We start from the raw sequence: 25679 nt of genomic DNA on the forward strand, positions 1-25679 counted from the left end.
TCAATTATGTGTCTTGAAGCAGATTTGTCTTTTCATGCAGTTTCTGAAAGTTCACTCCAGGTGATTTCACTGATTAGTTTCTCCTTTCTTGGTGGTGTGCAAGTCAGCCATCATCACATTTTAACACCTGGAAGAGTAGAGGCTATGCATTCCTCCAACTGAATGGAGCTATTTAGATTTTATTTATTGTTTTTTTCTGTTTCATAGGTGCTGCAACACATCTTGAATCCAGCCTTCCTGCACAGCTTTGAGAAAGGGGAAGGTGAACAGCTGCTTGGGCCCCCTAACCCTGAAGGAGACAATCCGGAAAGTATTACCAGTGTCTTCATCACTAAGGTATACATGCACATGTGAACCTGCGGGCATTTTTTCTCTTCAGTATCTTTCTTTACACTCAGCCTACTAATTTCTTCCCTGAGCTTCATTTGTTCATTACCCAACAACATTACTTTGTCTCTCCATTGGCCTCTCTGATTTCATTAGTTTCTGCATTTGCTCTCAAACGTTATCAACTCAACACATCTTCATACTTTCAGCCATCATCAACTAAATTCCAGTTAGCCTGATTGTTGCCTACTCGATCACTTTATTGTTGGCATCTCATCCTTCTTTTCTTCTTTACCATCCCTCCTATCTGTCTTTGTATTGCTCTCCATCTCACCATTCCACTGGTCCCTCTTTTCATCACGTTTCATTCATCAGGCCAGACTATAATTCCTGGTGTAAATGTCATGGTGTGACCATGCTAAAGGTCAGCATGTTTGTTTGTGCTGTGGCAGATCTCATCACTGACTAACACCAGTCCTAATGGCTGCTAATGGCTCCTCTACGGTGTGGTTAAAACTCATTTCCTCCCTCCCCTCACCTTCCTCTTTCTATCTGCTCTCCTCTCTAACTCTTCTCCAGGGAATTGACATGTTGGTGGGTATTTTTGATGAGGATGACATGAGGATTTCAGTATGTAAAAAGAGCAGGTTGCTTTTGTGCTGTGATATCATCCAAATGGAAAGTTTGAGGCCTTTCTCTGCAGAGTTTGCCTGTTCTTCCCACATTTTCATGGGTTTCCTCCAAGTGCTCCGATTACCTTCCACCATCCAAAGACGTGCAAGTTTAGGTTAATAGATGACTCTAAGTTGTCAAAAAACCTGTTTCCTTTTTACCAATCACTGTTAAACCTTGTATCTCTCCTGTCCCCTTTCAAGGTTCTGGACCCAGAGAAGCAGGCTGACTTGCTAGACTCACTGCGAATCTGTCTGCTGCAGTTCTCCACTCTGCTCGTCGAGCATGCACCCCATCACATTCATGACAACAACAAGTCACGCAACAGCAAACTGCGTCGTCTCATGACTTTTGCCTGGCCGTGTCTACTGCCCAAAGCCTGCGTGGACCCTGCCTGTAAATACAGTGGACACTTACTCCTGGCTCACATAATTGCAAAGTTTGCAATTCACAAGAAGATCGTACTGCAGGTGAGGAGGCATGCAAGGATAGAAAGACTGGAGAGACATAAAACTGTGCTTAGCGTCACAACACCCAATGTGTTTGTAAAACACAGAAACAAATAAAATTAAGAAATCATCCAGATGACAAGAACTAAGTGAAATGAAATAACAGCAGCTGAATACACAATGGAAGACCCTTAAAATAAGGGCAGTTACTACATTTAATGTGGTACGGATGTGTATATGCTCGCAAGAAAAAATAAATGTGTGTGCTTTCTGCTGCCTAAAACCTTGCATTCAATGAAGTTTGGGTGTATAGAGAAAGAAACAGCCGTTAAAGGGCTTAAAAAAAGAAACAATGGAAAAAAAAAAACCTGAAATTTTGCTATCTTACAAAGTTGACTATGAGAGTTTATGTGCTTTTGTAGGTCTTCCACAGCCTTTTGAAGGCCCACACCATGGAGGCACGGGCCATTGTACGGCAGGCTATGGCCATCCTGACACCAGCTGTGCCTGCTCGCATGGAGGACGGCCACCAGATGTTGACCCACTGGACTCGTAAAATCATTGTGGAAGAGGGTCACACAGTGCCTCAGCTGGTCCATATACTGCATCTTATAGTGCAGCACTTCCGGGTAAGGTGATATAAAAGAACAACTGGTCCGCTGTGCACTTCCCCCTGTCAGTCCATCACTATTGAGCGTATTGATTCGCAGTATATTCAACCAGCCAGGATGGTGCAGACGGAAAAGTCAAAACAAATTTGATTTCTGTCCCTGTGTTTTACAATAATAATGATAAACTTTTCTGCATGTTTTTGCTATAATATTCATGTTCTGTTTATCCTAATGAAGATAACACAGACATATTAAGTGATACTTAGAGGTAAGCTGCCATTCCAAGGAGTAAAAGGCTAACTCTGTGTCCAGATCCATTTTTTAAGATATATTTATTGATTATCTGGGTACCTTGAATCGCATGCCACTTCTTAAGTAGTCAAGAGGCACCAACGTTAAAAGATGGTTGTTTTATTTCACATCTCATATGCAACTAATTAATGTGATTATTAGTTACCTACTCTTAAATGGGAATAGTCACAATTATGCTGTGCACTGTTTTCCCTCTTAGTCAAAAGCTGGATCATTAACTGTGAGCAGTGAGGTTGATAGTAACCGCCTGCTGCCTGTAATCGTCTTAGTACAGATATATTCTCAGTCTCACCCTCACAGTGATGATCGCAGAGTCAAAAAGGGACTCATCTATGCACAAATCAACACTGGCAAAGGATCATTGGCCTTTATGTTCACCTTCTTCCTTTAGCTTCAAAGACACTGTCTGGCCTCTTGTTCCTTCAGCTGATGTTCGCTGCCTGGCCAGTTAAAGAGCGACAGTCTCTTAGCAGAAGACTGACATTTTCCTCAGCTCTGCTCTCTATCTCAGTGACAGGCTGCTCTCACTGGGCCAGATGACTAATCTAATGTAATCACATCAGCATAATTACACTGGGGAGGAGATAATGACAGACGGATGAGAGACTGTGTGTGTTGTGTGTGCATGTGAGTTAGCGTACATGTGAAAATGAAATGCAAAAATTGTGTGTGTGTTTGTCAGTGTGCACACGTGATGGACAGGGCTTAGCCACTCTGTCATTAAGGGGCTGTGAAGTCCTGCTCTATCGACCATAATTACCATCAAAGTGAGAAGCTTTAATATTCTTTGACACTGGCAACAGCCCTCAGATAGACATCTCATCTCTTGCTCTTTTGTCTACGCATGTCTTGGTGTTTGAGAGTTCCAGTTCAGTTTGAGATGAAGTTAAGTGACTCTTGAGTGTCTGAATACTTGAGGCTAAGTGTGTCTCATCATGTCCTTGAGACTAAGTGGGAACACAACTTTAGAGTTTGCCTCTTCTGATTCAGGATCTGAGAGATTGAGTGCCCTGCTTAACTTTGCATGTGCTGTCCAAAAATCTAAAGCGTCGTAGGGACAGTATGGAAGAAGTGTCTGTAGCTGCTTTTGGTTAACAGCCATTACAAGTCGATCTTATGCAGCCTCATGTCATCTGACATGAGGCTGTGGTCAGATTATGGGACTTTCAGCAACAACTCTAATAATAGTTGGACCAGATTTAAACATCAAAACCATAAAATAAGTGTCCAAAACATTGAGGCTTCCCTTCTCAAATATATAATCCAGATTTAAGATGTGGCTGTAAGAAAGGGCACACAATCCTAACCTTGAGATCCTAACTTTAACCCGGTCTTTCAGATTAAAATCAATATAACCTTAGAATTCTGCAAAATATCTTTTTTTTTTTTTTTTTTTTTTTCATTTCATTACAGCAGATTCTGTATCATGTGTCTCAAGATGACTACAACAAAAAAATAGGCCACCAGCTACCACGGCTACATTTTATGTTTGCTTTATCTTTAAGGACTGCTCATGCATCTGCTCAGCCTTGCTGGCTATAATTACATATGTCAATGGCAACAATGATCATCTGTCACTGATGCTAGAACAGAAGTTTGTTTAGAATCAAATACAAACACTAGAACCTCTTGATTGACTGTGTATTTATTGCTGCTGTCTCTTCCCAGGTGTACTACCCTGTGCGCCACCACTTGGTGCAGCACATGATCAGTGCAATGCAGCGTCTGGGGTTCACTCCCAGTGTCACCATAGAGCAAAGGAAACTTGCTGTTGACCTGGCTGAGGTAGTCATTAAGTGGGAATTGCAGAGAATCAAAGACCAACAGGTTTGTTCCTTAATCATGTAGATATACACACAGATATGCAAAACCTTACAAAGAAGCTGCCTGAACAATAGTTTCTAATCATTTGAAATGCTGATAACTTAATCATTTTATGACTACCAATATTCTCATCTGTCATAACTATTAATCTCGTAGGAGCTCGTAATAAACCTTGACAAAATATGCATGTTTATTCTGTTAAGTTGAACTTTTACTTTTCCTCCCCATTTATTCCTCATTTCTGCATGGCAGCCTGAGTCTGAGGCTGAAGTAGCTGCTGGTGGTGAAGGAACCAGTGGGGGAGCTGTGAAAAGAGGACTGTCTCTTGACACTGCTGCTGCTGGACAGGATGTCAAGAGATTCCGTACTGCAGCTGGAGCTGCTTCCACGGTAAGCTCAATCAGAAAACTCACAGATGTCAGTGGAATGTGTTTGTCACCGGCAAATTCCTGTCAGCAAGGAGCCGGTCCCTCTATGCCGCATGCTTCTCATCATCAAAGATCAAGCAACAATTTTTTTTCTAACAATTTTAGGCATAGACTGCATCTGGACTCCCACTGCAAGGAACCGTCTCTATCCGTTTATCTGTAGCTGTGTGTTGTCAATGGGACAACCATAGTAATTTGAAAATACTCAGGAGGCTGAATGTGTCAAAGGAGTTAATAAATGCATCAAACCATGACCATAATCAACAAAAAGGCACCATCCATATATCCAGGCAGCATCCTGCATACCATCACAAATGACAGACTATATTTTAAGATGATTGGCTTTGTATTATGATGCGTGAAATCACTGCTGGAAAACCTGACACAAGTCATAGTAGCTAGTAGCTACTTCTTCTTTCCCCTGGTGTCAGGGGAGAAATGCAATTACAGTATTTGTTTCTGCTGGAGCTGTGGACATGTTAATTTCCCAGAAAGTCGCAACGGTAATTATCAGGAAATCATAGTTCCAGAACTACTTTTTTACTGTACACAATGCAAGCAAAAGGTCTTTGATATTCTTTCCTGACTAAAGGTTTTTGCAATGTTACTACTGCTGTCTAAGTATGTCTTTATTTTCCTAACTTGTGAAAGTTTAAGTCTTATTTTTTTTAGAAGGCTCTTTCTTTTTTTTTTTTGGCGTTCAGACAAAAGAATACCACATTATTAATGTGAGCGTGTTTTCAGGTGTTTGGCCGCAGCCAGTCCATGCCAGGTACAGAGACCATGCTCACCAAGCCTGTTGAGAAACAACATACGGACACTGTGGTCAACTTCCTCATCAGGATCGCATGCCAGGTAATACCACCAGACACACTGAGCACTTTGTTACGCTGATACACACAAACACTTGGCTAGAGTTCTGCCATCCATAGCAGCTGGCAGGTAGGACACAACTATTCTAACCTCTCAGTGGTGAAGGTAGGACACACCTGGTGGCTGTCCTGAACACATCTTTACGCACTCAAATGTGCACATACACTGACACACACATACGCAGTCCTTTTATGTGTCTCCTCACACAGCTGTCCCTCGTGGCAGTTGTGACCTTGGTTACAAGCCTGAAATAGACTGTTGAGATTTCACTCACCTTGACTTTCCTACTTTCTGTTTTTGGGCCAAGCTCCATTGTCACTGTTCATCCAACCATCTCTGTTGAATATAACCAGTTAGAATCACTCGCTGCTCAGAGAGCAGTCTATAGGAGCATAATCTTTTCTTTGTATTTCACTTGATAACAGTGTATTGTGATAGTAAATTGATTCCTGTAGAAAAATTGTATCTTTCCACTGCCCACAGGGATTACAATCAGCCAAAGAGCATCGTACCTTGAGCTGATAGGCATTTGTTGTTTTGTTCAAGGATGCTTGGTGGATGTTTGTCACTTGACAAACTTGGCTTGAACTTGCCTTTCTGATTGAAGTACTGTCTCCTTCCTGGCTATGCCACTGTTGAAGAATGGTTATGTGAATGAAATCACAATATATGGTTGATGGCTTCATCTTTTCTTGTCCGATGTCATTTGTTACCTCAACAGAACACCATTGTTATATTGGAGATAGAGAACCATTGTCACTGCTGAAGATAATGATACCACTCTCCCTTCTTGTACTCTACCTAGGTGAACGACAGCACCAATGTGGCTGGTTCTCCAGGGGAGCTGCTCTCTCGTCGCTGCGTTAGCCTGATGAAGACGGCCCTCAGGCCTGACATGTGGCCTCGTGCGGAGTTGAAGCTACAGTGGTTTGACAAGCTGCTTATGACAGTGGTAAGATGGCAATGCCTTCAGAATAGCAGCACAATATTTGCCTGTCTTGATAGTTCATATAACCAGATTCGTGTTGCAAAGTTAGTCTGGAGCCCACTGAAATATAATTGCTGTGTGTTTCTACACAGCTTTTTTGTCAGATCTGTCATGGCATTTCCATTAATAAATATTGCGCCTTTCTGGCTCAGGATACCATACTTTTCAAAAAAGTAAAAAAAAAAAAAAGAAAAAGAAAAAAAAAAAGTATTTGTTAGCATATCAAACATGATTTGAAATTGCTTGTGAATGTCACAACACAGTTTAAGGCAAACATTCATTCATTCATCTTCTACTGCTTATCCATTTAAGGCAAACATGTTCAATAAAATTCAAAATAGTCAGACTTGTTGTTACAGCTCAAAGCAATAAATGGCAGACGGTAAAGGATGACTAATATGTCTCTGCTGTTTGCCTTCCCAGAGACTGCAGAAGTTTCCTGCTCCCTGCTTAAGCTCTCAGTATTTGCTCTAATGCCTCCAAGTCCTTTGTCTGTTATCAGTAATACATGAAGTGAGGCGCAAACTGCCATAATGACAAAATAATGACAGTGGTGAGATAAGAGGAGTCTATCCGGTTTGGCCTGTGCCTTCTCATTCAACCCCACAGTCCCCTTCATCCTAGACTCCTTATCCTTGGCTTCTGTATCACCCCAATGTGCCTCTCTGCATCTCTCCTTGACTTTCTCAGTCTCTTACCACCACTTCTTCCTCTCATCTCTTTCTTTTCGGACTCTTATCACGGTGTCTCTTCTTTGTCTCTCTGGTATGATTTGGTGCCACTGTTAAGATGAGGTTATCTCCATGTGGCAATTGTCACATACTTCCCTTGGCCTCCATTGGGCATTGGCAGCGCCTTTGTCTCTGCCTACGCACACACAAACTAAGTCAACCCCTCCAGTTCCCATAAGGATGGCCTCACAAACAAGGCTTTCTGTAGGTCTTATGCAGATGCACATACGCAGGCCCTTTCCCCTCGGGAGCTTGCTCTACCTGCTCAGCCGTCTTACTCAGACTAATGAACAATGCTCTAAATCGGATTACCTTTTATCATCTCATTGTACTAGCTTGACAGTGATTAAGAGTCAGGAGGAGTGGCTTGAGAGGGCAAATTAGGAGGGGGCAGAGGACATTCACACAAAACATTGATACACTCAGGCACATACAAGAATGTGCCCTCTGTGCATGTCTCCAGAGACATGGTCCCATTCTGTTAATACAGTGCAAAAATCAATATTACCTTAATATCTACCTGCAGTCTTATCATGAGAGTCACCTTGTTCATTAGCCAAGATTAGTGCCATGAATCTGTCCTAGATTATCCTCCTGGCCCCGCCATTGTTGTAAACTTTGATTATAATTTAGACAAAATCACTACTGATGTTGGCCATTGATCTTTGGTTTAGCAGTGACCCCAAAGCCCTGGTTCTTTTGTGTGAAAAATACTTCAGTGTAGAGAATACAGATTTTTCTTATTTATTTATTTATTCCTCAAATTGGTTTGGACCAGAAACTTGTCAGTGGGATCCAAAAAAACTGCTGTTCTGTTGGTAAAATGCACCATGATTTTTTTTTTTTTTGTTATGGTTTAGGATTCGGAGCTGAAAGCTGAATTGTGTTTTTGCTCAATAGGAGTGATCATATTCATTCAGCATAATAAGTGCCGAAATAAAATTGTGTCTGTTGTGACAAAAACAGACATAATTGATGGACACACTCAATTTTACTGACCTCCTGTTCACGCTTCTCATTTGTGTACTCTCAGGAGCAACCAGCACAGGCCAACATCTCCAACATCTGCACTGGACTGGAGATTCTGTGCTTCCTGCTGACTGTGCTGCAGTCCCCAGCCATCCTGGCCCACTTTAAACCCCTCCAGCGAGGCATCGCTGCATGTATGACCTGTGGCAACACCAAAGTTCTACGTGCTGTCCACTCTCTGCTTTCTCGCCTTATGAGCATCTTCCCCACTGAGCCGAGTAAGTTAACAGTGCTGAAGACGTAAATTTAATCTGGGAGTGAGTCAGACCAGTATCACTCACTTAAACTGCATATTTCAGTTGTGTCTGAGAAAGCGTCTGCTCCCTGTTGTGTTCATTAAAGAGTGCCAAAATATTTGGAACATTCTTCTGTTTGGTTTGGATAATTCATTATTCAATTCTTAAGGTTGTTTTGCTATGTGTTAAAAGAAAGACATATGATTTTCATTTCCATTTTTAAGCTTTGTTCAAAGCAAATGCTCCTTTCTTTTTCCAGGCACATCGACTGTGGCATCCAAGTATGAGGAATTGGAGTGTCTGTATGCTGCTGTGGGCAAAGTCATCTATGAGGGACTTACCAACTATGAAAAAGCCACAAGTAGCACTAACCCCACACAGCTCTTTGGTAAGAACTTCAGTATTCCAGCTCTCCCTTCTATCTTCTTATTAATCCCTTTCTAACCTCTTACACCCACTTTGTTGCTCATAAACCCTGTATTTTTATTTTTTTTTTATTTGTATTTTTCACACTTCCAGTCTTTTTCCTACAAAACTGAGCTACCTCTTAGTCACTTTTAGCAATTATCCTGGTGAGTGGATCGTTAAAATGCAAGTTGATGGGGCCTGCTGCTTGGGCAAACATCTGGTCTGTTTAAACTGAGGCCACAGTCCAGTGGCTTGGGAAAGGTTGTCTTGGGAAGGATTGCTGCTTTCGGTCACTTTCCCTGTAGAAACATTACTGTTATCCACCCAGATGTAGGGAGTATTTATGAAAAAAGCGTATCCTAAAAAGCAAATCAGCAAAATATAGTGTTATAAATTTCCAACTAAAGGACCCTCAAGGTGTCCAGAAGGCTATAAGAAAGAAGGCTAAAGGTAGACAGTGTTTCATATGGTTTCCCAGAGCAGCAGTTGTCAGTGGACAGCTTTTGTTATCCTGCTGTCAAAAACAGGGAGCACTGATGGAACACATCCATCTGGCTGGCAGGTGACATTTTAACATTTGTCTCCCCTCCAGAGAGCAGCAGCACAGAGAGATGTTACTCATACCTATCCCAGCCTTGGCAAACACCAGAACCTTTGCTAGATTTCCTCAAAAAAGAAGGAAAAAAAACTGTCCTTGTCATGCCATAAGTATGAGCACAGACTGCCGTGTTGAAAATCTAGTTTATCTAGATTATTGAATTTACATTTATTCTTGTCCCTAACTTCATCAGCCCCCTCCTCTTTGTTTTTCTTCCAGGAACACTGATGATCCTGAAGTCAGCCTGCAGTTACAATGCTAGCTACATCGACCGCCTCATCTCTGTGTTCATGCGCTCACTACAAAAAATGGTGCGGGAACACCTGAGCCCCCAGCAGGCAAACCCTGGGGTCACTGAAAACAGCACAGGTACTTGAATGAACATGAATTATATATATATATATATATATATATATATATAGCAAGCATGTAGAACATACTCGTCAAAAATGTCAGGAAGAGAGATTCAATATATGTATGTAAGAGTAACACCGTGTACAAAAATGATATGTAAAATAATTGAGGGATGAGCTGGTGGGCAAAACTCGAAGATTTTCAAGTATGAATTAAAAATCATTTACACACTCATGTCTCCACACAAACCCCAATGCTTTTGAAAAAAATTGTTGCAATCACAGTAAATCCACATTCTTGCCCCAATAACTATCTTTTCCAGTATCTAGCTCAAGTATTTAGTGATTTAGTGATTCACTTGAGCAGGGCTATAGTTAAAGTTTGCTGACATTAGCAGGGAGGCTCGTTTTTGTACTTCCCCCAGCTCTGATCCAAGAAGGGGTTGACTGTGTGTGAGTTTGGCTGGTACACATGTTCACTAATCATGACCTTCCTCAGACTCTTTAAGAGATCATATATCACATGCATCAACAGTGCCTGTCTACATACAATGACACTATCAAAAGTTCTATATCAACGTTCCCAGCTGTTCTTGGTAGTTGCCGTGGTCAGGGGAAATCCACTCTACAGATAGTCCAGTTTCACAGGGAATGTTCTCGGCTCTGGTTTCTAGCCTGTATTCTATCCTAGCCACTCTCTGGATACAGCGAACAGATGGTTACCTTGTGCTGTTTTTCTGTGAGTTTGAAAGGCTGGACTGTTTGACGAGGAAACACAACCTGCCTTGTATGCCTGCCAGCAAGGGTAAAGAGTTTCACAAGTTTAAGTATTGTTAATAGCTTTGGGTTTTTCAGATTTGTCATGACTTTTCCAAAATTCATTAATGCTTGCTGTTCACTACCTTCTGAGCATTGGTTCACCAGCTTGATAGAAATAGAGAGTACATAATTTCTTTTACCTCCAAACAGGGGATAATAGTTTTACTATGTTATCTGTTTTTTAAATGGGCCTCGAATGACTACATCAAGAAACGCAGACGTTTACTCTCAAGTAGGAACGGTTGTAGTCACCAAAACCAAAGGTTATCTGACCAAGGCTGTTCCTTCTGATTGAAGTGCTGTTTCTATTGAAACTGATAAGTTATATTTTGTCTGCAATCAATGTAAAAAAAAAAACGTTCTGCAAGGCCAGCTTGAGAAAGAGAGAGAGAGAGCAACATGTGAACTATATTTTGTCTTAAACCTGTAAGACTTAGAAAAGGAATAAAAGTACCAAGGCAATTTCTATTATGGTGGTTGCATAAGTTGCAGATCTATTTGTGTGTTCAACTCAGATTATAGAAACAACATATTAAACTTCAACAAATAATTTATCTATCAAGATTGGTACTTTCCACTAGTATAAATACTTAAATTACTAATGTTGTGGCTCCTCTTTGTGCTCATAGTGACAAGTGAGCTGGTAATGCTGAGTCTTGACCTGGTGAAGACCCGATTGTCAGTCATGAGCATGGAAATGAGGAAGAACTTCATCCAGGTCATCCTCACTTCGCTGATTGAGAAGTCGAATGATGCTAAAATCCTGCGAGCTGTCGTCAAGATTGTGGAGGAATGGGTGAAAAACAATTCGCCCATGGCGGCCAATCAGGTAGGAAGGCGATTTTCAGTCAGGCAGTTGATAATGTTAGGCACTGAAACAGCAATAAGTCTTACAAATGTAGCATATGAAGAAAAACATGTCATTCAGTCAGCATTATTTCTTGGGTAATTAAGGGTGACTAAGCAATGTACGTTGTAAAAAGCGTAAGACCTTTCAACAAACAACCAGCAAAGCATATTATTATAAAACCAGTCAGGGTATTACTAGCATTATCTACAAAGATGTCTGTGGTCTATACTGTCTTTGAAGTGTTAGAATGAGATCACACACTAGAGGGCTTAGGTGGGCAGAGATGCACTTATTCCACTTATTTATTTTCTGTTTTCTTTCCTCCTTTATTTTATATTGATAATAGTATCTCCATGTATCTCTCTTTTGTAAATACACATTTTTCTTCCACTCAGATGCCAAATCTGCGAGAGAAGTCCATCTTACTGGTGAAGATGATGACTTACATAGAGAAGCGTTTCCCCGATGAACTTGAGTTAAATGCCCAGTTCCTGGACCTCGTTAATTACGTCTACAGGTAATTACTGCTATTCATCACATGGCCAAATGGCCGTGCCACTAAAACCTTGCCACTGTTGCATCCATCTTCACAGCATGGAGGTCGGCAGGTCGATGGGTTGGGGTGAAGAAAGACATAGGAGGTTAGGTCAAAAAGTAAAAGAAACTGGAGAGAGGTGGAGAAGAGGGTTGAAGTATGAGCAGTCTCTCATTTAACTTTATTTTGAAATATATAAGTTATGATAGAGAAATATTTATCCTGGAAGATAGATAGGCATACTTAGGATCAGTTGAAGATACAAAAAAAATAATTTTAGGCTGTATATAGAAAAAAGGTGGAGAAGAGGGGGATGTTATTGTGCAGAAGGGGTGAGAAAGACAGCAGATAGTGATAGATTTTGCTACTAGGTTGTTCAGAGGGTTACAGTAGAGTCAACTCATGACAGGACACCCAGCAAGTGGAGGCCAGAAGGGAGTGACTATCCTCCTACCTGCTATTCATCAAATCTCAGCTCTCTTTGTCTTTCTGTCTTGCGCACATACAGATTTAATCAGCCAAATGCAACCAGCATCTCTCCATCCTATCTGCTCTTCATGTCATATGGTTTAAAATGAGCAGTAAAGCCTTGATGGACAGCAAAAAAATGTAATTAAATTGATAAACAAGCTGTTCCAGAACGACATGCATTTAAGAGAATAGCGCAAATAGTGGCACTGGTCAGCTGGTGTAGCTTTGCCTTTGTTGTCGCTTTCATCCCACCTCCCCACTTTGCTTCTGTGATGTGAATCATACTCATGAGGTGCTTTCAGTGCAGAAGGATGATTTAGGAATGACGCCATTGTTATTTAGGTGTTTAATACGTTGCTGTCAGTGTTTTATATCACAGCTCTATATACAAGTCAAACAGATTTAATTCCACCCAAAAGTTGCTGTTAACTGCAGTCCCCTCGCATTTCACTGACCCACGGCATGATATCACATGGCTGTACAAACATCCTGCATCCTTGCTGCTCCTTGCATTTCAGTATTGTTGTAATATGCTTGTAATTGTATCTGGCTTCATAATTATGAATAACAACTTAAACCAAATAAAGATTGGTTAGATCATATTTTTGATAATCAGTGGTATCGTTACATAAAAATACTTGAAAAGGTTGAGGTGCCAATATTAATATTTGAATTTTTAGTATTTATTTATTTTAAGGTTAATCTCTTGATTAGACTGCATGAATACTTAAAATGATGAAAACATTGTGGAAATAAAATAAATAATGATAATAATGAAGAAAAACTAGCTAACCTTTGGTCTCTGAAATAGAACTATCCTTGTATAAAAGCCTTTTACATTTATTGAGGGTCTCATTTTTCTGTTTCTGCAACTTGTTCTTCTGCTGCTTTTGTTGTAGTTTTTGGCATAAATTCTGCAACTTCGTTCCGTAAAGGTCCAAAATGCATTAAATGTTTTATTGTTAACACAAAGTGTGTTTTCTGCCTTCATGAATCATGGAAGGAGAATGGGTCAGAGTCAGAATGCTAGCTCTGTTAAATCAATGTTTTGTCCCTCATATTATTCAGAGACGAGAGCCTTTCAGGAAGTGATATCACATCCAAATTAGAGCCAGCATTCCTCTCAGGGCTTCGCTGCACTCAGCCACTGATCAGAGCCAAGTTCTTTGAGGTGTTTGATGGGTCCATGAAACGGCGTGTCTATGAGAGGCTACTCTACATCTGCTGCTCTCAGAACTGGGAGGCCATGGGCAGCCACTTCTGGATCAAACAGTGCATAGAGGTAAACAGAGTACTGTCTGTGATCTTCCCACAGGCCTTCAAGCCTTTATCCGACTAAAAAAAGAAATGTTGTTGACTCACAGAGTAAAACTTTTAAGTTTAAGCGGTCTCTTTTCATGCACATCACTTGCCCTGTCAGTTACTCCCACTGATCTTATTGTGTTTGTATATTTATTAGCTACTGCTGGCAGTGTGTGAACGAAACACAATCATTGGGACCAGCTGCCAGGGATCTATGTTGCCATCTATCACGAACGTCATCAACCTGGCTGACAGCCATGACCGTGCCGCCTTTGCCATGGCAACACATGTCAAGCAGGAGCCACGTGAGAGGGAGAACAGTGAGACTAAGGAGGAGGTGGGACACAAAAAAAATCACATAACACAATGAATGACAAGGCATGATCCCCCACACTAATTATCACATTATCCCATTAGGAATGTGTTGCATACTGTGATCCTGAAAAAAGGGTTGTCTCTGTCCATCTGTAAAATAAGTCTGTTCTCATCCCTTAACCTGTTACCCTGTTGGTGGTTCATGTCCTATATTTCAAAAAGTTTTCTCAAAAGTTGATTTCCTCTCCAATCTTCTTGTCCCTGACAGGATGTGGAGATTGACATAGAGCTTGCACCAGGTGACCAGACTGCAATCCCCAAAACCAAGGAGCAGGCTGAAAGAGACACAGGCAACCAACTACACATGCTTACCAACCGCCATGACAAGTTCCTTGACTCACTGCGGGAGGTCAAGGTAAGGTTGGTCCTCATGGTACAGAAATGTAGGCTACACTTAGTAGGGATGCTACATGTCAAGTTCTCTTAACACATCTGCTCTATATAGACAGTGTATAAGCAGCGGTTTAAATTGAATAATATAATGATGAAACCATGATGTGAAAATTGTAATTCTTAAAAGTCACAGTTATGTTTTAACAAACTGTAGAGTGATTAATTTAACTTGATAGTATTGGTGTAAAATGATGAGCAGTTCTTTAGACAAACCAAACTAGCATTAACCTCTGTGAACATTGTCTGTAGAAAGTTGTGATAAGTTGTGATTTAGTTTTTATATCACACCAGGATGATTGTTGGGTTATGGTGCTGCTCTCCCCTGTGCCGACAGAATCATATCTCTAATTTCGGTATCAGGAGTATTTATTCTTCTGTACAGTTCATCCCAAAATTCTGAAAATACAAGGGTACAATAAGATTTGTTCTTGTAACATTCCTAACAGTATACATTTATTAAACTGAGTGTTGACATGGTTGCAGTCAATGATGCATCTAACCCTTATTTTGAGGTGTTTTTAAAATCCCCTCAGATGCTTAGTGGTGACTACTTTATTACAAGATAATACAAAGTTTGAAATGTTGAACTTTAATGTATAAACATTTTTCACGACCTGGAATCCTGCTGATCTTTATTCTAGCTATAAAATCAAGAAGCAATTTTGACCTGAGCCATCAGTAAAATACAATTAACCACCCATGAGGACAGTAAAGAGGGCAGTAATATTGAGTCCTGAGGATTGACATGGCTAAGTCATTAAATGCCTTTTTTTTTCCTGGTCTTTGTTAGACAGGGGCTCTTCTCAATGCTCTGGTCCAGCTTTGCCACATCTCCACACCGCTAGCTGAGAGGACATGGGTTCAGCTCTTCCCTCGCCTCTGGAAGATCCTTTCTGACAGGCAGCAGCATGTGAGTATTACATACTGGCCTCTGTTTAGTTACAGACAGACCAGAGAAGCAGCATGTATATACATTATGCTTTAATACTATTTCTTCATCAACATGGTAACCATCAAGAGACATGATCTCATTTGATATAGGTCCTTGATGTGTACTATTTTCTGAATATTAATCATAAACACAGACATGAACCTAATTATAATCTTCCCAAGTATCTTTGATTTGCACACAGGTTTTTTACGCAGTCTTCTACACCCTGTATGCCAAGTTATCTAGTATTTTGAGACTTATTGAAAGGCCTTGATTTGAAGTGATTGAGCTCTTAAACAGCTGAAAGATGCTATGAGGAGAAAGATATCTTAAAAAATAATATTTCTTCCTTTGAATGACATTAAGTGACAAACACATCACGTGTTTATTCTGATGCTTGACCCAGCTCTTCATTTCATAATCACATTACACCACATCAACTTGTAGTGAAAATAGACTAATTACTAATGCCAGGGCTTTAAATCTTAGAGTTGATTATTACATTCGAATGATAGAAAACCATATTTTTCACAGGAAAGAATTTGACATATTGGCCTTCTCCACCACCAGCCTAATTAAAGTAACCATCAAGGCATTAATTATCCCATGCTGTCAACTGGCAGTGAAAATTATATTCATTACAAATGCATCATTTATTCGTGAGTGTGTGTCATTTATGATAATTGCTGAAAAAACTTCTTTCCATCTGTGGGGGCCTCTCTGATTGGCTCTCATTGCATAAAGCTGCCCTGTGCAGTTCAATAAAGAAAATTGTGCTTTTTATCTACAATTCTATTTATTGCCTCAAATAACAGTAAAGTAATAAATAGGCTGAATTAAATGAAGGTAAATGGGAAACCAAGCCACCTGAGTAGAAAAATGGATGAAGTGTTTGAAGTCACGATCAGAATATCAATATCAGTGCTTTCAACATACACTGTGTATGTGTATTCAAAATCACATTGTCCATTGTTACAGGAAATGTAATGGATTTGCAGTGACTTCTTGGTCATACTTGTTTACATTTAATTTCACAGGGATGCTGTGTATAATTTCCCAAATGTGCATATTTCTAACCTCCCACTTCTGTAGTGCTGGAAAAGGTCATCATGTTACATGACATACTAGCAACAGAATACCTTTATCAGTATGCAATGTCGGTGCACTGTTGTTCAATTGAACTGGTGAAGTTTATGAATTTTCATTGCCCTGTCCAGGCTTTGTCAGGAGAAATGAGTCCATTCCTGTGCAGTGGTAGTCACCAGGCCCAGCGAGACTGTCAGCCCAGTGCCCTGAACTGCTTTGTGGAGGCCATGTCCCAGTGTGTGCCTCCTATTCCCATCCGCCCTTGTGTTCTTAAGTACTTGGGCAAGACACACAATCTCTGGCTGCGCTCCACTCTAATGCTGGAGCAGCAGGCCTTTGAAAAAGGCCTCAGCCTACACAGCAAACCCAAGCAGAGTACAGAGTTTTATGAGCAGGAGAGCATCACACCACCTCAGCAGGTAATGTATTTTTGTATGTATTTGTCTTGATGGGTTGATGGTCTAAGCTCTAAACATGTTACACTCCATATTATTGGTAGGTGAAACTCATGCTACATTTGAATAGATTTTAATCACTATACTTTTCAATATCAAGTACTGGACCTCAATATCAGCCCAATACTCTAACTCATCATCATTGTTCCTTTTGCAAATTCATCATGAGCAAAGTAGATGTTAACATTTTGATGAACAGAACTGATTTTATTACTAGCCCTGCAGTTGTTAATATTCTTTTTATTCATCCTGCTTTTCCATTGTCAATGGTCTGGTTATATAACTTTGCATGTGTCTGTTGCAGCTTCATGTTTAAATCTGTCTCCTATCCTGTCTTAAAGTTTTCATTAACAAAACTGCTCAATCAAATTATAGCTTTCTTTCTTCTCTGAAAAATTTCCAAGTCGTTCTGCCTTCATCCACATTTTGTTTTATCTATGTACAGGAGATTTTGGACTCCCTAGCAGAGCTTTACTCTCTGCTCCAAGAGGAGGACATGTGGGCAGGTCTGTGGCAGAAGAGGTGCAAGTTTCCTGAGACAGCCACAGCCATTGCCTATGAACAGCATGGCTTCTTCGAACAGGTTAGGGAAAGTATGAGGGGAAAAAAACTGTGCGCCACAACAAAATTTGTATATAATCTCACATGCAACTACATAGTTCTAAAAATAATTACCTTCATGGGGGCTGGAGGTCGGATGGATGTGAATGTATAAAAGAAATGTATTTGCAAAACTCTGTACTTCATTTATATCAGTGACAGTCTACTTAACATTATTGTATTGTGCGTCACAAAGACATGTTGTAATTATAATTCTTTTATTTGGCTAAAAATCTAGTCCTAAAATGTTTACTATGTGTTTTCTCAGGCCCAGGAAAGCTATGAGAAAGCGATGGAGAAGGCTAGAAAAGAACATGAGAGAAGTAATGTCTCCCCAGCCATCTTCCCTGAGTATCAGCTCTGGGAGGACCACTGGATACGGTAAGATTTTTGGAATAGGGGGCAGTCTGTCTTACACATTAAGTGAGAACCATAGTGGACTAACTTTCATGCCTTCATATATATATTACACACTGTTGATTCTACAAACCTTTAGCAAAACATTTCTTCCATTATTCACATCATGAATGATACAGCAGGGCATCCAGGAGTCAAATGATTTAAATAATTTAATGAACAGATTCAGATAGGTGGTGTTAATGGGAATATATGCCTGAGAACAGGGAACTCTCTATCAAATCTGTTTATTTTGGGATGCATTTGTGTCTGTATATGCGTGTTCAGAAATTGACAATCTAGATAAAAATAATAATGTGTGTGTATCTATATATAAAATTACAATTTAATAAAATGTATTTTCATTTTAAAAGGTATTCCATCCATACAAACTGTAAGGATGAATATTAGAAACTGTCTAAATGTGAAATATCCTGAATGTCGATCTCCCCCACTCTTTTACTTTTTTTTTTTTTCCATTTATTTATGCCATTATGAGGTATGGATTAAACGTTTAATTTTTCTTGTCTTCATGTCCAGCTGTTCCAAGGAGTTGAACCAGTGGGAACCGTTGACAGAATATGGCCAATCCAAAGGCCACTCAAACCCATATCTTGTGCTCGAGTGTGCTTGGAGAGTTTCCAATTGGGCAGCTATGAAAGAGGCTCTGGTACAGGTGAGCCGTTTTGCACAGTCAGCTCACAGAAATCAATCCATGTATGATATCTGCACACAAACTTTCACATACAAGCATGCTCTCACTGTCCCGAAAGGTGCAGTAACCCCTTACCACAAGTTCTCACTAATATAGTCACAGACGCACTGGAGCCTGTAGGTTTGAACCCTGTGAACCAAATTCTCTGCCTTATTTTTTTTTCATTTTGCTCACTGTTTCTGGTACTTTGCTGTGTATTAAGCTCAGGCCACATGTCAGTATGAAGTATAGTAACTTGATATGGTACCGTCCAGCCCTCTTACAATCCAACGCCCCTGGGGAGAATAAGAGAGTCAGCTGTAAAGCTGTGGAAATGCAGTTCAGCTGTTTGGTCCGTTAATTTATTGGCCCCATGTTTCCTAAAACAATGTATGGACGGGGAGCGAGTGCGTGATAGTACCAGACATATAACAAATACTCCTGCTTTGCTCTTTCAAGGAGACTTGGAACCAATCCATTGAGCTGCTCTGTCCTAAGGTGACACCTAATTAAATTGTCCGGATGGCAGCACCAACTCCGCTATATCCCCTCCTCCTCATTTTGTTCTTTCCTACACCCATTCCTCTTTCTTTTGTCTCTCACTTCTCCACCTTTTCTTTATGTTGCCTTACCTTTGCTAATTCAGCCCTCTCTACTCCTATTTTCACCTCCATCTCTTCATCCCTCCTCCACAGCTCTCACTCTAGCAGCTAATATTTATGATAGCGGCGTGTGTGAATAATTACCCAGGCATCTGCTCCAGGGTGATTTGTTTTATGGTGGAGAAGAGCAAAGCTTTCTGTTACCTGCCTGCCCAAAGCTCACCAGCTCAGAGGCAAAGTCCAAATATCCCTGCTTTCAATTACAGCTAGCTCTTGATAAGGGCGGCCCTGTCTCTGGGATATTCATCAAGCGTCACCTCTGATAAGTGCACTTTGACCGATCACTGTAATTTTCTCCTACATCCAAAGAGCTTATACAAATACACAACTGTGCTTTCTGTCTCTTGCTATTTCCACTGGTCCTCTTTTGGGTTTCTCTTGGTCTGTCACTTGCTCACCTGCTTTGCCCACCCATCCACTGACTCACTCACTCACAAAGGCAAACCACAGGCCTGATGTACCAGGCTCCCCAAGGCTATTGTTTGATTGATTGATTGCTTTTTGTTTTGGTTTGGGTTTTTTTTTATTCCCCAATGACATTTATTTACTTTACATGAACAATGATAGAATAGCAAAACAAAGCAGCAATGTCTGATTCATCCAATAGTACACAAACATTAAGACTACAACTAATTTGAGATTTGAGCCTCCTGTCAACAGTCTCTTTTTTTTTTTTTTCTTCTTCTTCTTCTTACCCAAGTATACCAAATAATACAAATGTGATACTCTGTATATTGTGTTTTTAAAAGACAATATTGAGAATAATACTAAACAAATTAATGGATATGTTTAGAATTTAATGATGCATTGTATTTTTATTTTTATTTTTTTTTTTACTAATGAATAGTTAGTTTTGAAAATTGACCCCCTGTGTGACCATCTAGGTGGAGCTGAGCTGTCCAAAGGAGATGGCCTGGAAGGTGAACATGCACCGAGGGTACCTGGCCATTTGCCACCCAGAGGAGCAGCAGCTGAACTTCATAGAGCGGCTTGTTGAGATGGCTTCCAGCCTGGCCATCCGAGAGTGGAGGAGGCTGCCTCATATTGTTTCCCATGTGCACACGCCTTTGCTTCAGGTCAGCATACAAAATGCATTAAGAGTTTTCCTGTTGCGAGGCTCCATTTAGAGTGACGTGACAGTCAGATAGCCAGGAAGAGTAGTGAAGGCAAGTAATTTTCTGGTGATATGCACTTGCAGAGATGCATTTTGAGAGATCATCTGTAGCCTTGAGATGTTGAGTTGTTTAGTAAGTCAGTCTCTCTCTCACTCAATTTTGTAAAATTGAGATAGATGATTAAAAAAAAATTTAAAAACCTTTAAGCCTCTTTGATTCCATCATGAGAAATTACAATAGACAGGACAAAGATGAAAAGGAAGAATGAGAAAATAAGGGATAAGGCAATGGAAATTGAAAAAGGTGGAGGGTGAACAGAATGGGAGGACATGGGGAGAAAGAGAGAGGAGAAGAGGAGGGCAGAAAAGGAGTTAGTTTAGAATGGCTGTAATTACTTCCCTGCCATCAGATACCATTTGATTAAATACCTGCAGTAGAATTACATTTACATGATGAATGGGATGGTCTGAATGAAGGTTAGAAATGGGCCATCAGCTGATATTAACAGATAATTGGGAAAAATATTGTATTTCTTAATTTATTTTGTTTTGGGAGATTGTACTTCAGAGCAGGGAGGTTAAATCTTCAGCAAAATTTAGATTCACTGCATTGATCTTTTCAAAATTGGTATTTGAATTGGGTGACTACGATCTTGTTATTATGTATGTGTTTTGGTGTTTGTGTGTGTGTGTGTCTGTATTTTTGTGTCCATATGCTTGCATATGTACAGTCCAATTATTTACCCTAGCTGAGAGAAAATAAGCTATTTATTCCTCTACCCAACCAAACAGTCTGTTGTAAATCTCTATTCCAAATTCTATATCTATATTCATGACTCCATGAGCCTTAGAAAACAAGAAGCCTAGATCCCACAAATACAGTAGAGTTCAAATACCATTTGAATCAAGTTATCATCAAATCACAGCTGTCAGCACTAACGGACGATCAATGGATTATCGCCCACACTATCGATTATGGGAGTTGACATTAATATTGATTGATGAGTAGTTATAATGGAATGATTGATTATATTTTCACAAAGCAGCTTTAAGGGAATCAATGAGGCTTCTTTTCATGGAATGAGATAGAAGCCCCTACTTATCATTTTCACATTTTCCCATCTCCTTGTCCTCTTTTTTTTTTTTTTTTTTTGTGAAGAAAAAGATTGAAACAATGTAGGAAGTTGTGATGTTTTTCCTGCAAAATTTTGGTATAATAAATATATACTGCAGAACTTTACATCTAAGGCCAAACAATTACTGTTTCTTTTCACGTGAAATTTTTGCAATATGCAGGCCCAATTGCTACTTATTCAATCAAAGTGCCAGAACTACTAAATACAATTGTTTGCTTCGATTCATTTTGTTTTGGAGTATGCATGTTAAGCTAGTGACTAGCATTGCCTTTTCCTTTTGTTTGTATACTATACTTTACTATCTGTACTAGTCTTTTATGCTTTTTACTGTCCATACATTTACCTTACAGTGTGAAACTTTTGTTTTTTCATTCACACAGCTGCTTCAGTTTTTTTTTTTTTTTTTTTTTGGGGGGGGGGGGGGGGGGGGGGACATTACAGTCTTCAATCCTTGGCCCACCTATATCCCTGCATCTGCTGCAGTGGCTTTCCTCTTCTTAAATTAACTCTATACTCCAACTGCCTGAATATCTACGCCGTATTCTAAACATCTTAATTGGATATCATTTTGTTTATTGTGCTGAACACTAAATGTTGGGGGGCAAGGCTATATGGGAATGAGATGGGGAGGAAATGCACATGAGTTAAGAATCACCTGAAATCAAGCAAAGCTCAAAAGTGTGTTTGTTCTCAAGCATGAAAAGAGAGACATTTCTTAAACTTTAAATAAGTGACCAGTCATTGATGGACAGCAGATGGACACAAAGTGTATAATGCAGTGCAAAGCAAGCAGGAAATTTAGCTAGGAGCATGTATTTGTTTAGATGTGTGGACCAAATATTAACAAGATTAAGTGCAGCTGGTATTCTGTCTGGACCAAAGCTTTGAAGTATACTGTGAAGTAGCCCTGGAAACACAAAATTTTAGCTGTAAACAAAAAAGTTTGCCATTGCAAGCATTTGCCTTTTGCCATCTGGCATACACCGTAAAATTTTAAAGTTACAGACAGAGTCATGTGGTCAAGACACTCAAGATATTGTACAATAACATAGGCATTACTTATGATTTATCCACAGGCAGCACAGCAGATAATTGAGCTTCAAGAAGCAGCCCAAATTAATGCAGGGCTTCAGCCAGCTAACCTTGGCCGTAACACCAGCCTCCATGACATGAAGACAGTGGTGAAGACCTGGAGAAACCGGCTGCCCATTGTGTCTGATGACCTGTCACACTGGAGCAGCATCTTCATGTGGCGCCAGCACCATTACCAAGGTAGGACTCACACATTGACCGTCTATGTTTGACCTCAGCAATATTAAAACCTGTATTTATGTGTTTATTTATTAGCATTTGTGTCACTTTTCACAAATTTTAGTTCCGTTACAGGGAGCTAGTCTCATGCAGTCAAACACTCATTTTGCTGCATAGGTTTACCAGAAAGGAGTCGTCTTTAACATTCTACAAAGTGCAGAACCACCTCAGGGGCTCTGTATATTTTGAAATGTCAGCTTCTCAAGGCACTCTTACTGCAGGACATAATACGCACACGTGTGCACACACACACTCATTTACCTTTCCTAGTGCTCAACTCTCTCCCATGGTGACTTTAAAACCATTCAGAGAGGCAGCCACTGCAAAATGTGATGTCTCAAGCAACTTGAACTCCAACTTGCGCTGTGAGGAGCTGAAATAATAGCACTGCTTCTGCATCCCCATGTCCATAAAATCTGCTTCATTTATACATGACTGCTTTCAAACGTATGCTAAAGTGAAATAATATATTCTTGATGAAATTCATCGGCACAGCCTAATTTCTGCTCAGTCCATTGAGCATTCACAATCTGTGCTATGAAAGCAGAGGTTTCAGTGTGAGAACATTCCCAGCTGACCTTCTCTTTGTTTACCTTAACTTATACTTAATTTTGACCTTTGTTCTGAAAGAAAAGCCACATTTATAACTGTATTGTCTTTGTCTGCAGCCATAGTAACAGCATATGAGACTAACACACAGCACGATCCAAATAACAACAATGCCATGTTAGGAGTCCATGCTTCGGCCTCTGCCATCATTCAGTATGGCAAGATAGCACGAAAACAGGTAATGGCACACTCTCCTTTTATCATATGAAAAAATATGTGAATAACATCAAATTTAACTTTTATCTTTCTCAAGTTTCTTACCTGTGTTTGTGAAGTCATATCATATTCTTGTCTCTCTAGGGTTTGGTAAATGTGGCACTGGACATTCTGAGTCGTATCCATACCATCCCCACAGTGCCCATTGTTGACTGCTTCCAGAAGATCAGACAGCAGGTCAAATGTTATTTGCAGCTTGCTGGTGTAATGGGCAAGAATGAATGCATGCAGGTAATGTGACTATCTCTGATCTTATTTTGTTTCAAATTAGCAGATCTGTTTATACTTCAATGATGTTATGGCGCCAGTGACTAAGTATGGTTTTATATGCAATCATAAACTTAATTTACTTTTATTCTGTGCATTTTATATATTGCTTTCAAAAATGTTAACTTAAAATGTGAAAGCAAGTGTGGCATTACTAGTAGTATATTAAAAACGTGATTGGTGTCATCTTAATATATTTTAAACTCCAGGGCTCTCCTCATAATCAATAATTTATTACAAATCTTATGTTGTTGGAAAATGCATATTTTTTTTGTTTCAGTTTGAAAGTAATTCATGTTTTAATTGGCAAAGTCACTCTGTAAAAAGAGTAAAAATTATTTTTACTTGTACAATCTAATTACGTGTGATCAAAACATGATAAATATAACCTACCCATGCAACATCTGGACCATAATGTAGCACAGCTGCAGGAGATTTAGACCGTGGCAATGAATGCTCTCATTTGAAATGAGCCAGTTTCTACAGAGGAACATACTTGATGCATGTAGGCTCATTTACAGTAAGTACTTGGGTGGATTTCTATTGGCAATAGCTGCAAGCATAGCTAGTGATACTTTGAGTTGGAAAAGTAGTAAGAGCATGTAGTGTTTGGGGTGGCTCTAGGTGACAAGTTATAGCAGGGAGACTTATAAGAGAGTGTAACTCAGGAGCTCGCTCTTAAGCCCATGGACTACTCTGATTAATAGAAGCAGTCCAGCACACCACAAGTCATTAAAAGTGCCAGTAGACACTCCTCTCTTTCTCCTGTTCTCTCCTCTATCTCATATCCTCTGGTGCTCTCTGTCTCTCTCTCCTGCTACACATCGTTTGTCACAGCAGTACATAGGGGACACCTAATCAGAGGCTCACCATAATGGAAGTTTAGTTCCCTTAACACCTCTTTTCTTACTTCTTAATGAACACCCAGCAGTTTGTTTGTTTTTCACCTGTAATTATGGCCCCTTCTAAAGATACCTCTCTCTAGTGTCAATGAAAGTTCCTTTACTATGGTTTTGTTTGAAGTTAAACATCTATTGTTCTCTGCCCTATCTGTCAGGGTTTGGAGGTGATAGAGTCAACCAACCTGAAGTACTTTACCAAGGAGATGACCGCTGAGTTCTATGCTCTGAAGGGCATGTTCCTGGCTCAAATCAACAAGTATGTTCACTAAGACTCCAGTTTCCCCATCTATAAACTCTTTTACTCACCCATTTCAAGCCTGTTATTCTCCCTCGTCATTCTGTATAAAACAGTAATGCATCATCTTTCGTCTTCATTGTGTCAGTGTAGTAATAGAGCTGAATCGGCCTGTAAAAGATAAAATTGGCATGGTGTGACAGGATGCTGATGCTATTGTCATATGTTGCACCTCTTAGTATAGAATTCCAGCATGTTATCAAAGATTTTGAGATTTTTCTCTTTCTTGACAGAAGCATTGTGACTTTATGCCCAAAATTCAACCTTTGTTTTTGATCATCTAAATTGCTCTGTCTGTCTGCCAATGCCTTATTCCTTTGTTCATTATTGCATTGTCCTCAAACTGTCAGTGACCCCCCCCCCCCCCCCCCCCCCCCCCCCAATCCTCTCTCTCTGAGTCCATGCCTGACATATTTAATAA

The 25679-nt window shown here is 40.0% G+C and overlaps 1 protein-coding gene across 1 annotated transcript in view; it reads left to right on the forward strand.

The window, feature by feature from the left end:
- trrap (transformation/transcription domain-associated protein) overlaps nucleotides 1–25679 on the forward strand; it is a 74031-nt gene that overhangs the window by 26039 nt on the left and 22313 nt on the right. Inside the window, exons 37-61 of the mRNA XM_029527334.1 lie at nucleotides 208–336; nucleotides 1203–1469; nucleotides 1871–2077; nucleotides 4040–4198; nucleotides 4448–4585; nucleotides 5368–5478; nucleotides 6302–6448; nucleotides 8249–8462; nucleotides 8740–8868; nucleotides 9706–9855; nucleotides 11288–11487; nucleotides 11904–12025; nucleotides 13583–13796; nucleotides 13974–14153; nucleotides 14400–14546; nucleotides 15375–15494; nucleotides 16733–17020; nucleotides 17502–17639; nucleotides 17925–18037; nucleotides 18593–18728; nucleotides 20293–20484; nucleotides 22735–22930; nucleotides 23638–23756; nucleotides 23879–24025; nucleotides 25119–25219. Coding sequence (XP_029383194.1) covers nucleotides 208–336; nucleotides 1203–1469; nucleotides 1871–2077; nucleotides 4040–4198; nucleotides 4448–4585; nucleotides 5368–5478; nucleotides 6302–6448; nucleotides 8249–8462; nucleotides 8740–8868; nucleotides 9706–9855; nucleotides 11288–11487; nucleotides 11904–12025; nucleotides 13583–13796; nucleotides 13974–14153; nucleotides 14400–14546; nucleotides 15375–15494; nucleotides 16733–17020; nucleotides 17502–17639; nucleotides 17925–18037; nucleotides 18593–18728; nucleotides 20293–20484; nucleotides 22735–22930; nucleotides 23638–23756; nucleotides 23879–24025; nucleotides 25119–25219 — 4064 coding nt within the window. The remainder of the gene's footprint in view (nucleotides 1–207; nucleotides 337–1202; nucleotides 1470–1870; nucleotides 2078–4039; nucleotides 4199–4447; nucleotides 4586–5367; nucleotides 5479–6301; nucleotides 6449–8248; nucleotides 8463–8739; nucleotides 8869–9705; nucleotides 9856–11287; nucleotides 11488–11903; nucleotides 12026–13582; nucleotides 13797–13973; nucleotides 14154–14399; nucleotides 14547–15374; nucleotides 15495–16732; nucleotides 17021–17501; nucleotides 17640–17924; nucleotides 18038–18592; nucleotides 18729–20292; nucleotides 20485–22734; nucleotides 22931–23637; nucleotides 23757–23878; nucleotides 24026–25118; nucleotides 25220–25679) is intronic.

Source organism: Echeneis naucrates, chromosome 19 (genome assembly GCF_900963305.1).
Source record: "Echeneis naucrates chromosome 19, fEcheNa1.1, whole genome shotgun sequence".
Classification (NCBI taxonomy): Eukaryota; Metazoa; Chordata; class Actinopteri; order Carangiformes; family Echeneidae; genus Echeneis; species Echeneis naucrates.